The following is an 11,911-nucleotide window of genomic DNA, read 5'->3' as shown; positions in this document are numbered from 1 at the left end:
CCCTCTCTCCCAACTCCCCTACACTGCATTCTATTTATAATAGCTCTGAATAAACATTTCTATACATATATCTCTATCTTAAAAAAAAAAAACACCTTTAAAATATAGGACTGGCTAGAGGTGGTGGAGGGTTCGGCACGGGCGCGAGGCGAGGCGAGGCCCCCCTGGTGTGTGTAGCTACGACATGGAACCCTGCAGACAGGACACAGAGAGAGCCGACGGACCAGCCGCCTCCCTCCGTCCCACCCTCACCGTCCTGCTCGCTGCAGGGAGGTCGTTGAGCTCACACGAGAAACGGCTGGAACCACCCGCTCTGCTCATTAACACACAGTCTCCCCCTGAGTCACACACACGAGGGGGCTGCCTGTCTCCCCCCCCTCCCATCCACAGCCACTCACTCACTCCGGCCTGGCATCTGGTCTCTGTTCTCAAGCTATCTGTTTCCTCCGTTTGTTTGCTTCTCTTCTTTATTTATTTTTATGTTTTGCCTCAATCTCTTTTCAATTCATTTCACCTTTTATTTGTATTATTTTTTTCTCAAACTTTTTCCTTCCCTCGCGGGCATTCCCCTCCCTCTCTGACTCGGTGTCGCTCTCGTCCCTCCCTCTCTGACTCGGTGTCTCTCGCCCCCTCCCTCTCTGACTCGGTGTCTCTCGCCCCTCCCTCTCTGTCGCTGGGTCCGTGTGTCGTTCCGTCCGTCCCTCGTTTGTTTTTCTGTCCGTCCGTCAGGTGAGGCCCCGCCCCCTCACTTCCTCCGCGGCTGGGACTCCTGCGACAGCCCCTGTGCTGGGCCCATCTCTGAGGGGGCCTGGGAGTGGGAACCCTGGCCCCCCATGCCCCCTTTCTGCTGCTGCTTGACCTGAGTCAGAATGTCCCTGATCTTCCTCTGGGCCAGCTGTGAGGGGCGGGACGACACCATTGGTCAGAGGTCACATGATGCACATTTTCAGTTTTGACTGCCATGGCCTCCATAATATAGATATGCAACATCTACAGTAACATTGGCAAACCTACCTTGCAAGAAAAAGACATGCGTGTTGAAAAAAACAATTAACATAAAAAATGTATAGTCAGGACCACATTTGAATTGTGGCAGTGCATTGTGGGAAAGCTGAAGTGGATTCTCTCCTGACCTGGCTGGCGTAGAAGTGTCCGATGATTTTGACGATGACCTGGTCGTTCTCATCCGGGGTCTGCTCTCTGGGCACCACCACCTCAGCTGCTGTGAGGTTCTGCAGCTCGTTCACCTGCGGGGAGGAGGAGGAGGTGGGGGTAGGAGGAGGGAGAGGAGGAGGTGGGGAGGTGGGGGTAGGAGGAGGAGGAGGGAGAGGAGGAGGAGGTGGAGGAGAGGAGGTGGAGGTGGAGGGAGGAGGAGGTGGGGAGAGGAGGAGGTGGGGAGAGGAGGAGGTGGGGAGAGGAGGAGGTGGGGAGGTGGGGGTAGGAGGAGGAGGAGGAGGTGGAGGAGAGGAGGTGGAGGTGGAGGTGGAGGGAGGAGGAGGTGGGGAGAGGAGGAGGTGGGGAGAGGAGGAGGTGGAGGTGGGGAGGAGGAGGAGGTGGGGAGAGGAAGAGGTGGAGGTGGGGAGGAGGAGGAGGTGGAGGAGAGGAGGAGGTGGGGAGAGGAGGAGGTGGGGAGAGGAGGAGGTGGAAGTGGGGAGGAGGAGGAGGTGGAGGAGAGGAGGAGGTGGTGGGGAGAGGAGGAGGTGGAGGAGAGGAGGAGGAGGTGGGGAGAGGAGGAGAGGAGGAGGAGGTGGGGAGAGGAGGAGGTGGAGGTGGGGAGGAGGAGGAGGTGGGGAGAGGAGGAGGTGGAGGTGGGGAGGAGGAGGAGGTGGAGGAGAGGAGGAGGTGGGGAGAGGAGGAGGTGGGGAGAGGAGGAGGTGGAGGTGGGGAGGAGGAGGAGGTGGAGGAGAGGAGGAGGTGGAGGTGGGGAGGAGGAGGAGGTGGAGGAGAGGAGGAGGTGGTGGGGAGAGGAGGAGGTGGAGGAGAGGAGGAGGTGGTGGGGAGAGGAGGAGGTGGTGGGAAAAGGAGGAGGTGGGAAAAGGAGGAGGAGGAGAGGTGAGGAGGAGAGAGGAGGCATTGCATGAGGCCATCCAGCTGTCTGTCTGATGCTTACCAAATGCAACTTTATTAAATAACTTCAATAACTTGGGACTTGAACCCCCTAGGACCGCCCCTGATCGGGCACGTGTGTCGGGCGGACGGCGTTCTGCTTCAGGGGCGGACGCGTCACTCACCGTCTTGCCTCCCTTCCCAATGACGCGGCCGGCGGCGGCGGCAGCCACCTTGATGTGGGTCTCCAGCTTCACCTCCTCCTTAGGACCAAAGAAGTTCTCCTCCTTCAGCTTCCCGTAGATCCTGCCCTGGGCCTGCAGGGGGCGGCAGAGGAGGGAGAGAGAAGAGCAGAGATAAGAGGACAGATTAGAGGAGAGAAGAGCAGAGAGAAGAGGAGAGATTAGAGGAGAGAAGAGCAGAGAGAAGAGGAGAGATTAGAGGAGAGAAGAGCAGAGAGAAGAGGAGAGATTAGAGGTGAGAAGAGCAGAGAGAAGAGGAGAGATTAGAGGAGAGAAAAGATTAGAGGAGAGATTAGAGAAGAGCAGAGATTAGAGGAGAGAAGAGGACGAGATTAGAGGACCGAAGAGAAGAGCAGAGATTATTGGAGAGGAGAGAGAGGAGGAGAGTGACACCTCGGCCATCCGAACGACACGTACTTTGAACTGGGCCTCGGGCGGACCTGTCACGATGACCATGCGCATCTTAGAGTCTGGAGCCTCTGCAGGGGCGATCTGGAGAGAGAGAGAGACAGAGAGAGAGAGAGAGAGAGAGACAGAGAGAGAGAGAGAGAGAGAGAGAGAGAGAGAGAGAGAGAGAGAGGAGAGAGAGAGAGAGAGAGAGAGAGAGAGAGAGAGAGAGAGAGAGAGAGGAGAGAGAGAGAGAGAGAGAGAGAGAAGACAACAGCACATGTCAAGGTACAGGAGGGATCCCAGAAGTGAAACTGCGATTCGTGTTTGGAGAACAGGGCCCAGAACACAGGAGACTCCCCACCTTGATGGAGGCTCCAGCGAAGCGGCTCAGCTGCTTGATGTGCTGTCCCTTCTTCCCGATGATGGCTCCGACTGCCTGGGCAGGGATGTACACGTGCACCGTCTCCTGCTCCGGAGCCTGCGACACGGCGCACACACGCATGCTAAACACACTGTGCTAAACCCTAACCCCCCACCTGGTGAACATGACCACAGCGTAACTGCACCAGGTTTCCACCTGCGCCGAGAGGGAGGAGCCCTGGGAGGAGCTCTTACCCCGAAGGATCCGTAGGGGGCGCCGGAGGCGGAGTTTCCAGGTGGGGGCGGGGCCATGGAGGAGGAGGGCGGGAACAAACCGAGAGCTCCCAGATTCAGGCCTGGGATCAGGTGAGTCTGTTGCTGGAAAGAAGATACAGGTAAACAACACGGCAGTGTCTGTGTGTGTCTGTGTTTGTACCAGGCATGTATGCAGTGTGTGAGTGTGTACTAGGCGTGTACTTGGCGTGTGTGTGGACCGGGGTGGACTCACATTCATGGCAGCGATGTCGTTGTCGTAGGCCTCGCGGACCTTCTTCATGATCTCCTGCTCAGCCAGGCAGCAGGCCTCGATGGGGCCCTTCACTGTGATGGTCCTCTCTGGGTTATACAGGGTCAGGTCCTGCAGCCTGGGGGACGAGACGAGGAGGAGGAGGAGAGGGGAGATGGGGGGGGGAGACACGTCAGGCAGCTGTTCCACCTGCACGTGCAGACGAGATATCCTGCTCGTATCGAAGTGGCTAAGTGGCCACCACAGTGTCTACACTGACGATTCAGTCTCAGCCAGGATAGGAGGAGAGAGGAGATAGGACAGAGACAGAGAGAGAGGAGATAGGACAGAGAGAGACAGAGAGAGGGAGAGAGAGAGAGAGAGAGAGAGGAGATAGGACAGAGACAGAGAGAGAGGAGATAGGACAGAGAGAGAGAGAGAGAAGGAGAAGGTAGGACAAAGAGAGAGAGGAGGTAGGACAGGGAGAGAGAGAGTCTTACGGGGAGATGGTGATCTTGGTGTCGGTGTCTTGTTCCACCTTCTTCAGGTTGCGTCCCTCCTTGCCGATCAGACGGCCGACAAAGTTGTTGTGAGCGAGGATCTTCAGAGGAACCTCGTCAGCGCTGGACACAACAACACACACCATGACACACACAACATGACACACAACACCACCACCTTGGAGGAACCTCACTCCCTTATGCTGACTGTGTGTGTGTGTGTGTGTGTGTGTGTGTGTGTGTGTGTGTGTGTGTGTGTGTGTGGGTATCGAAGTGGCAAAGTGGCCACCACGGTGTCTACACTGACGATTCAGTCTCAGCCAGGATCAGAATCCATCACGACATCAGCGTGGTGCATGATCTCTCATCATTGACCTTGATGGTGTGTGAAGACGTGTGTGTAAGAGAGAGAGAGAGAGAGAGGTAGGACAGAGAGAGAGAGAGAGGCAGGACAGAGAGAGAGAGAGAGAGAGAGAGAGAGAGAGAGAGAGAGAGAGAGAGAGAGAGAGAGAGAGAGAGAGAGAGAGCGTGTAGTGGTGTGTGTGTGTGCGGGCCTCACGTCTTGGTGTCCTTGGCCTCCTGGTGCATGATGTCCAGGATCATCTTGCAGGCGGAGGAGCAGCCGTCCGGGGTGGAGTGGATGCTGATGGGCTTCTCAGCCGCCCCCGCATTCTCCTTACGGTGGACGTCGATCCTGAGAGCCCGGAGGATACAAAGCACATCAGACCAGACGCTCATCCTCAACACCTCCCACCAACGCCTCCAAGCGACACCTCGCTAAAGACTTCTGACTAGTCCTGTAGACTGTGGTGACAAAGACGTTCTGTCTCGAGGAACAATGGGACTGTTGGGTTTATGGGTTTGTATGCATTAAACAATCTGCAGATCAGAGAGAGAGTTTCACATGTAAAAGGCTCAGGTTTAGACAGACAGACAGCTCAGGTACAGACAGACAGACAGCTCAGGTACAGACAGACAGACAGCTCAGGTACAGACAGACAGCTCAGGTGTCTCTACTGACTTGCTCTGGGTCTGCTTGGTGATGTTGCGGATGGTGGCTCCCTCCTTGCCGATGATGGCGCCCACGTACTGGGTGGGTACGAGCAGACGCAGGGGGATGTCGGCGTGCTGGTGCTTGGAGGGCATGCCCGACGGCGAGCCTCCCCGGGGGCCGCGCGGCCCGTACCCCGCCCGGCGACCGTTGTCGGGGCCGCGGCCCGCGTCCATCTCCGAGTTCTCGTCGGGGATGTAGGAGACCCGGAGGGCGTTGTTCTCAAACTGGTAGCCGTTGAGTTTCTGGATCGCTCTGGTGGGGGAGAGGGGGAGGGGCCATTACTATGGAGAGCATCGCTCACCTCCAACCCGATCTCCAGTGAGGGGTGAATCCATCGACATTCTTCCCTCCAGACGCCTCAGCGTCGCTGGTGACAGCCTGGTCAGTGAACTGGACGGGGGGGAACGGCCTCAAGACTATTTAAGGGTGGAGTTAACTTGGGGCATTTGTGGATCGGGTTAACTCGCACGGTGGTCTGATTCATGGTCGTCTCTGTTCATTCATTGTCTCGACAGGAGAGCGCTCCACTCTCAGCTGCAGTCGCGCTAAACCACCACTAGAGGGCGGGGGAGCCCCGCTCAGGAGCGAGCTGGCGAGCGCGCCAAGGGGAAGCGCAGGCTGCCAACTACTTTGCCAGCGATTTAGATTGTCAGACACACGATCGAGGTGTGTTAAGGAGCAGGTGTGATGGCCAGTCCACAGAGGAGGAGGGAGTGTGAGAGGAGAGGATGAGAGTGAGGTGAGAGGATGAGAGGATGAGAGTGAGATGAGGGTATGAGAGGATGAGAGTGAGATGAGGGTATGAGATTGAGATGAGGGTATGAGAGGATGAGATTGAGATGAGGGTATGAGAGGATGAGAGTGAGATGAGGGTATGAGAGGATGAGAGTGAGGTGAGAGGATGAGAGTGAGGTGAGAGGATGAGAGGATGAGAGTGAGGTGAGAGGATGAGAGTGAGGTGAGAGGATGAGAGGATGAGAGTGAGATGAGAGGATGAGAGTGAGGTGAGAGGATGAGAGTGAGATGAGGGTATGAGAGTGAGGTGAGAGGATGAGAGTGAGATGAGAGGATGAGAGTGAGGTGAGAGGATGAGAGTGAGATGAGAGGAATAGGGCTGACTTACTGTCTGGCGTGTTCCCGAGTTCCATATGTGACGTTCACCACGGCAGTCTCACTGTCTGTGTTCACTAAGTAAGGGAGAGAGAGAGTGAGAGATAGAGAGAGAGACAGATAGAGAAAAGACAGAGAGCGAAAGAGAGGGATAGACAATAGAGAAAGAGAGGGAAGAATGAGGGAGAGATATGAGTTGAGGTTGTAACATCCTAGGCAGCATTGCCGCCCTGAGCCAGACCATAATACCCCTCTTCACGTGCATGTCCTGTACTGATCTAAGGCCCTGGAGCAGGTGTCATGAGTGAGGGGCTAGCTGGCCGACAGTCTGCTGGCTAGCAGTACTGACGAGGTGAGGTTTCTACTGGGGGAGAGAGAGATACCTTGTTCACAGTTCTCCACGATTCCATACTGCGCCAGCAACCCATCCAGCACCTGGGGCAGGATGAGATTGTTAGTGTGGACACACACACACACACACACACACATGTACATATGTACACACACACACAAACAGCCTGCCAAATAGTTTGACTCGAGAAATAGGTTGCATTTCCTTGGAGATAATCTCTTCCTCGATTATGGCACTAATGAGCTCTTAAGCGCAGCCCAGAGACGGTGTGTTGGAGTGTGTTGGAGTGTGTTGGAGTGTGTTGGAGTGTGTTGGAGTGTGTTGGAGCTACTCTGGGATACGTCTCCCTCGTGTGGTCAGCACCAGGAAGACTCGACCAATCAGCCGCTGGTATCTGGTGCTGCCGACACCGAGCGAGCGAGCGAGAGAGAGCTGCATTGGCTCACCTTCACAGCCTGCTGTTACAGCCAGCCTACACCAGAACACTCTCTCTCTCTCTCTCTCTCACACACACACACACACACACAGCCTGCTGTTACAGCCAGCCTACACCAGAACACTCTCTCTCTCACACACACACACACACACACACACACACACACACACACACACACACACACACACACACACACACACACACACACACACACACACACACACACACACACACACACACACACACACACACACACACACTGCTGTTACAGCCAGCCTACACCAGAACACTCTCTCTCTCTCTTTCTCTCTCTCACACACACACAGCCTGCTGTTACAGCCAGCCTACACCAGAACACTCTCTCTCTCTCTCTCTCACACACACACACACACACACACACACACACACACACACACACACACACACACACACACACACACACACACACACACACACACACACACACACACACACACACACACACACACACACACACACACACACACACACACACACACACACACAGCCTGCTGTTAGACCCAGCCTACACCAGAACACACACACACTCCCTCAGAGAGGCACCCCAACAAGTGAGTATTACAGTGTCTGGTGTCTTCAGACAGTGTTGGGTGTTAGCTGAAGGATGCAGGCAGGCAGGTACCCAGTCGACCTCCAGTCTACGGGGCAGTAAGACTTGTTCCACTCTCCATCATGTCCCACCTCAGCAGCCAGTGGTCATACAGGACTGGAGCCCCCAGACATCTCTCTCTGTTCAGGTGAGCAGGCTGTGTCTGCACATCTCCTCAGTGCACAGGGGCTGGGCAGGGAACCTAATCTCTCCTCTCTCCCAGCCTATACACCTTTCGTTTGTTCCATGTGCCATCCAATCTGCTCAATTTAAATACCCGAAAGTTGGCTTTCTTTTCGAACGTTGGTATTTTCACTTGTTATCGATGACGTGCATTTGTTTGTCTTGGTGTGTGGCGGTAGTCTTCCATGCTGCAGAACAAACCGCCCCTGGAGGTAACAGCCCAGGTAATCAGCAGGTTGCCGATTCCGTGTCCCAGGCATCAATCAAACAAATGCTAACGCCACGACGACAGGACGAAGCTAATTGGCGTCATTAGTGGGCTTCCAGTCAGACGTGCGGTGCAACTTGCAGCGACTGGTCCACACCTGGGGAGATGGACCGGCTGGGGGTGATGTGAGGTGTTTTCTGAGGCTACAGACCCTGTCATGTCGTGGTCCAGCAAACAGCCCCAGCTGCTCTGCTCCTTAGCGGATATTTGGACGTGAACAGGTCTGTGCTCCCATGCTAACTGGGCTCGGCAGGTTAGCTACAGGGGTTTGGAAGGTATTTGAGAAAGAAACCTACACTCACCTCCCACTGCAGGTGCGGCGGAATGTTTCTGATCTGGAGTTTCCTGGTCCTGAGAGAGACGGAGGGAGAGAGAGGGAGAGACAGAGGGAGAGAGAGGGAGAGACAGAGGGAGAGAGAGGGAGAGACAGAGACAGAGGGAGACGGAGGGAGAGACAGAGGGAGAGGGAGACGGAGGGAGAGACAGAGGGAGAGAGAGGGAGAGACAGAGAGAGACGGAGGGAGAGACAGAGGGAGAGGGAGACGGAGGGAGAGACAGAGGGAGAGAGAGGGAGAGACAGGGAGAGACAGAGGGAGAGAGAGGGTCTGTTAGAAAACACGACGTACATATCTACACAGTACGGTAAACAAGAATACACAAAGTCAAGTTTCAAAACAAGCAAAAAGAACAACATGCGGACCATTGAGGTCTCTGGTGGAAACAGTGTTATTTATGGGTATACATAAAGGAAGTACTTTGTAACTTCAAACTCGCCTCCCACCATAAACAGTGTGCTGTTCTACTTGTTAACGCCAGTAGGCTGTTTCAATAGAAGATCGTGAAGGGGGTTCTAGAGTTTACAATCGGAGAAACAAACAGCAGAGGAGTTCTCTGGAAATAATCTGACACCGAAGATGGGCTCTGCTGCACTGACCGGCACTGCATTCAAAGTTATGACAAGCTGTCAAAACTGGCACACACACACACACACACACATGGATTCACGCACACACACACACCCAACTTCTGGTCTTGTGTTTCAGGTCTTAGCATGCTGGTTCGGTGCACATGAGCGACGTGGAAACTGTGTGTGGCTCGGCTCCTCCGCTTCTGCCAGCTTGCATATCCCCCTGCCTGTTGCTGGCCTGGACTCAGAGGTGTGTGTGTTTGCGTGTGCGTGTTGGCTGGATCGAGGGGGGGGGGGGGGGGGGGGGGGGGGGAGCGTATATTGAAAGCGGACACTAACGACAGCTGTAACACCATACCAGCTGCCCTGGAACCCAACCAAGACATGGGAGAGAGAGGGAGGAGAGAGAGAGAAACAGAGACAGAGAGACAGAGAGAGACAGAAAGAGAGAGACAGAGAGAGACAGAGAGAGACAGAGAGAGACAGAGAGGGAGGAGAGAGAGAGAAACAGAGACAGAGAGACAGAGAGAGACAGAGAGAGACAGAGAGGGAGGAGAGAGAGAGGGAGGGAGGGAGAGAGGGAGGGGGAGAGAGAGAGGGGGGGAGAGAGAGAGGGGGGGGAGAGAGGGAGAGAGAAAGTGAACAGACCAGCACGCGACTCTGGAATGGAACAGAGTGTGACAGCGGGAGAGAAGAGTGAAAGAGAAACAGTCCGACTGAAAGAAGAGGAGGAGGAAGGGGAGGAGGGGAAGAGAAGGGAGGGAGGCAGGGAGGAGGGAGGGGGACACCTCCTCTGTAAAACTATCAGAATCTCTCCAGCGCGCATCACCAACAGGTGCTGTGCTGTGGTCAGATGGCCGACTAGATCTCTGATCCCTCAACCCCAGACTGCAGTCAGCTCCACACGACCTGCCAGCTGAGACAGGCCAGCCCAGCGCCGTACTCTGCAGGTACGGGGTGTTCCTGACACGGGTACGAGGATTTCCTCAGCAGGAAGTAGGCCATCGCCTCGCTTCCACCCTCCTCTCAGCCAATCACCTTTGGACGCCCACCTTTGGACTTGAGCCGCCCCTCTTACTCAAGCCACTTCCTGCGCCAGGTTATCGGAGGTTATCAGAGTCGTCCTTGCAGAGTTACTGCTGACCTCCAGATCAGGGTGCAGCTACCCGAGTTAGGCTGCAGGGGGAGCTGCTAGGTGGGCGAGGGGGACAGGGGTCAGGGGGGGGAGGGGTCAGGGGGGGGAGGGGCTCCATCAAGGTCCACTCCAGGACTCAGGAAGGGAAAATCCATCATCCAATCCCTCCCCCGTGACCTTCGAACCCAGCGTCTCCGCTCCCAGGGGAAGGAGCCAATCCCAGAGAGCGACGGGCTAAACCCAAACGGCAGGGTTTGAACGTTGGCGGCTGGAGGTGGAGCAGGTTTGTGTGGTGAAGAGCGAGGGTGGTGTTTCGCGGTCTTAGCAGGGTTGCGTGTCAAACATCCGGCCCACTGGAAGCCCTCTCCGTACGTGGTTCTGGAACGACGTTCCGCCGTCTCCACCCCACAACAGAGGACGACCTGGACCCAGCCGTCAGGTTCCCCCATTCTGTGGATCTTCCTGCTGTCAGATGGTTGAATCAGCCTGCGTCGTGGCGACCGAGAATTCCACCCCCTCGTGTGAGGGGAGGGGGAGGGGAGGACGGGAGATATTCTGAATGGGGGTGAGAGATTTAAACCTGGGTTGCTGGGGGTGGGGCGTGCTGGGCCATAAGAGAGTGTGTTTGTGAAGGAGGGGGGAGGGGGGAGGAGGCCACCCAGTGTGCAAAATTCAGTCAGGCAAGAAAACCCACCCATCAACTTCCCCCGCTTCGAGAAGCCATTTACCCATCAAAGTCTCCGTCATGCCAATCAATACATCAATGAGCCTTCCTCTGTACCCCACCCCCACCTCCCATCGTCCCCTTCCCCCGCCTCCACGCCCACTGTGAACCCGCCTGAACCGAAAACATCCCTGCCCGCCATCTCCCAGGGATCTGATTGGCGGACGCCATGGTGACAGGGCGAGGGTGGGCGGGGCAGGGGAAGATGGATGGATGAGTGGAGGGGACGACAACATGGCGGCGTTCTGCCCTTTCACCAGCTGCCCCCCCCCCCCCCCTTCTATCCCCCCCTTCTCCCCCTCCCCCGTGCCTAACCTCTCCTGGTCCAGCACGGCGCCGTTTCAGTCGGGCATTTACACATCACCTCCACTCGCCCCAAGACGTCCAATAAAGTACCACCTTGTGTACGTGCGCCTATTTTGGGCGACACATCGGCATATCAAAAAGGTATACATTTAAAAGACTGCTCTCCAAGTCCGACGTGTCGCAAGTCTAGAAGATAAAGAGGAGGGCAAGGGGGGGGGAGGAGGAGGGGCAACACCGGCCTTGTGGCAGGGGTCAGAGGTTACGGCTCTTTACAGCCGTCGGGAAAGAGCCTGGGACCGGGGCCTGGGGGGGGGGGAGGGGGGGAGGGGGAGGAGGGGAATCATTGTCCCTCAGGAGGGGGGGAGAAGAAGAAGAGCGAGAGAAACAAATGTATCACAAAGGTTGACCGACTGGAAGAATGGAAGTGTCTGAGAGCAGGGGAGGAGAGGGAGGAGGAACAGCAGGGGGGGGGGGGGGGATAAGAGCAGGAGAGACGAGAACGAGGAACGGAACAAAGGATAGAGGGATGGCGATAGGACGGACAGACAGAAGGGGGAAGGAAATGGCGGTGGCCGGTGTGTTCCACGCGAGGGGAGATGTGGCGGTTCCTGAAAAAAGGGAGGCAGCAAGATGTCGTGTAAGATGTTGAACCGCCTTGTCCCTCTTCCCCTGGTCAGAACGCACGCAGGCAGAGGCAGTTTCACACTCTCATTTCTCAATCAGCCCATGTGCTTCGCATGTGAGGCCCCTATGCCCCCCAGCGCG

At 56.1% G+C, this 11,911-nt stretch overlaps 1 protein-coding gene across 2 annotated transcripts in view; it reads right to left on the bottom strand.

Annotated features, from left to right (window-relative positions):
* Positions 1-598: 598 nt before the first annotated feature.
* The window catches only part of igf2bp1 (insulin-like growth factor 2 mRNA binding protein 1), a 43,144-nt gene continuing 31,831 nt past the window's right edge, over positions 599-11,911 (bottom strand). Inside the window, exons 3-15 of one of the 2 annotated variants that reach the window (XM_047038434.1) lie at positions 8,377-8,425; positions 6,591-6,642; positions 6,221-6,284; positions 5,065-5,349; positions 4,603-4,737; positions 4,044-4,166; positions 3,547-3,682; positions 3,294-3,416; positions 3,040-3,156; positions 2,706-2,780; positions 2,232-2,363; positions 1,134-1,247; positions 599-895 (exon numbers count right to left, since the gene is read on the bottom strand). In XM_047038434.1, coding sequence (XP_046894390.1) covers positions 746-895; positions 1,134-1,247; positions 2,232-2,363; positions 2,706-2,780; positions 3,040-3,156; positions 3,294-3,416; positions 3,547-3,682; positions 4,044-4,166; positions 4,603-4,737; positions 5,065-5,349; positions 6,221-6,284; positions 6,591-6,642; positions 8,377-8,425 — 1,555 coding nt within the window. In that variant the 3' untranslated portion in view covers positions 599-745. The remainder of the gene's footprint in view (positions 896-1,133; positions 1,248-2,231; positions 2,364-2,705; positions 2,781-3,039; positions 3,157-3,293; positions 3,417-3,546; positions 3,683-4,043; positions 4,167-4,602; positions 4,738-5,064; positions 5,350-6,220; positions 6,285-6,590; positions 6,643-8,376; positions 8,426-11,911) is intronic. The other variant, XM_047038435.1, reaches the window with a different exon arrangement.

Source organism: Hypomesus transpacificus, chromosome 17 (genome assembly GCF_021917145.1).
Source record: "Hypomesus transpacificus isolate Combined female chromosome 17, fHypTra1, whole genome shotgun sequence".
NCBI classification, from domain to species: Eukaryota; Metazoa; Chordata; class Actinopteri; order Osmeriformes; family Osmeridae; genus Hypomesus; species Hypomesus transpacificus.
This window is presented reverse-complemented; position numbering and strand designations above follow the sequence as displayed.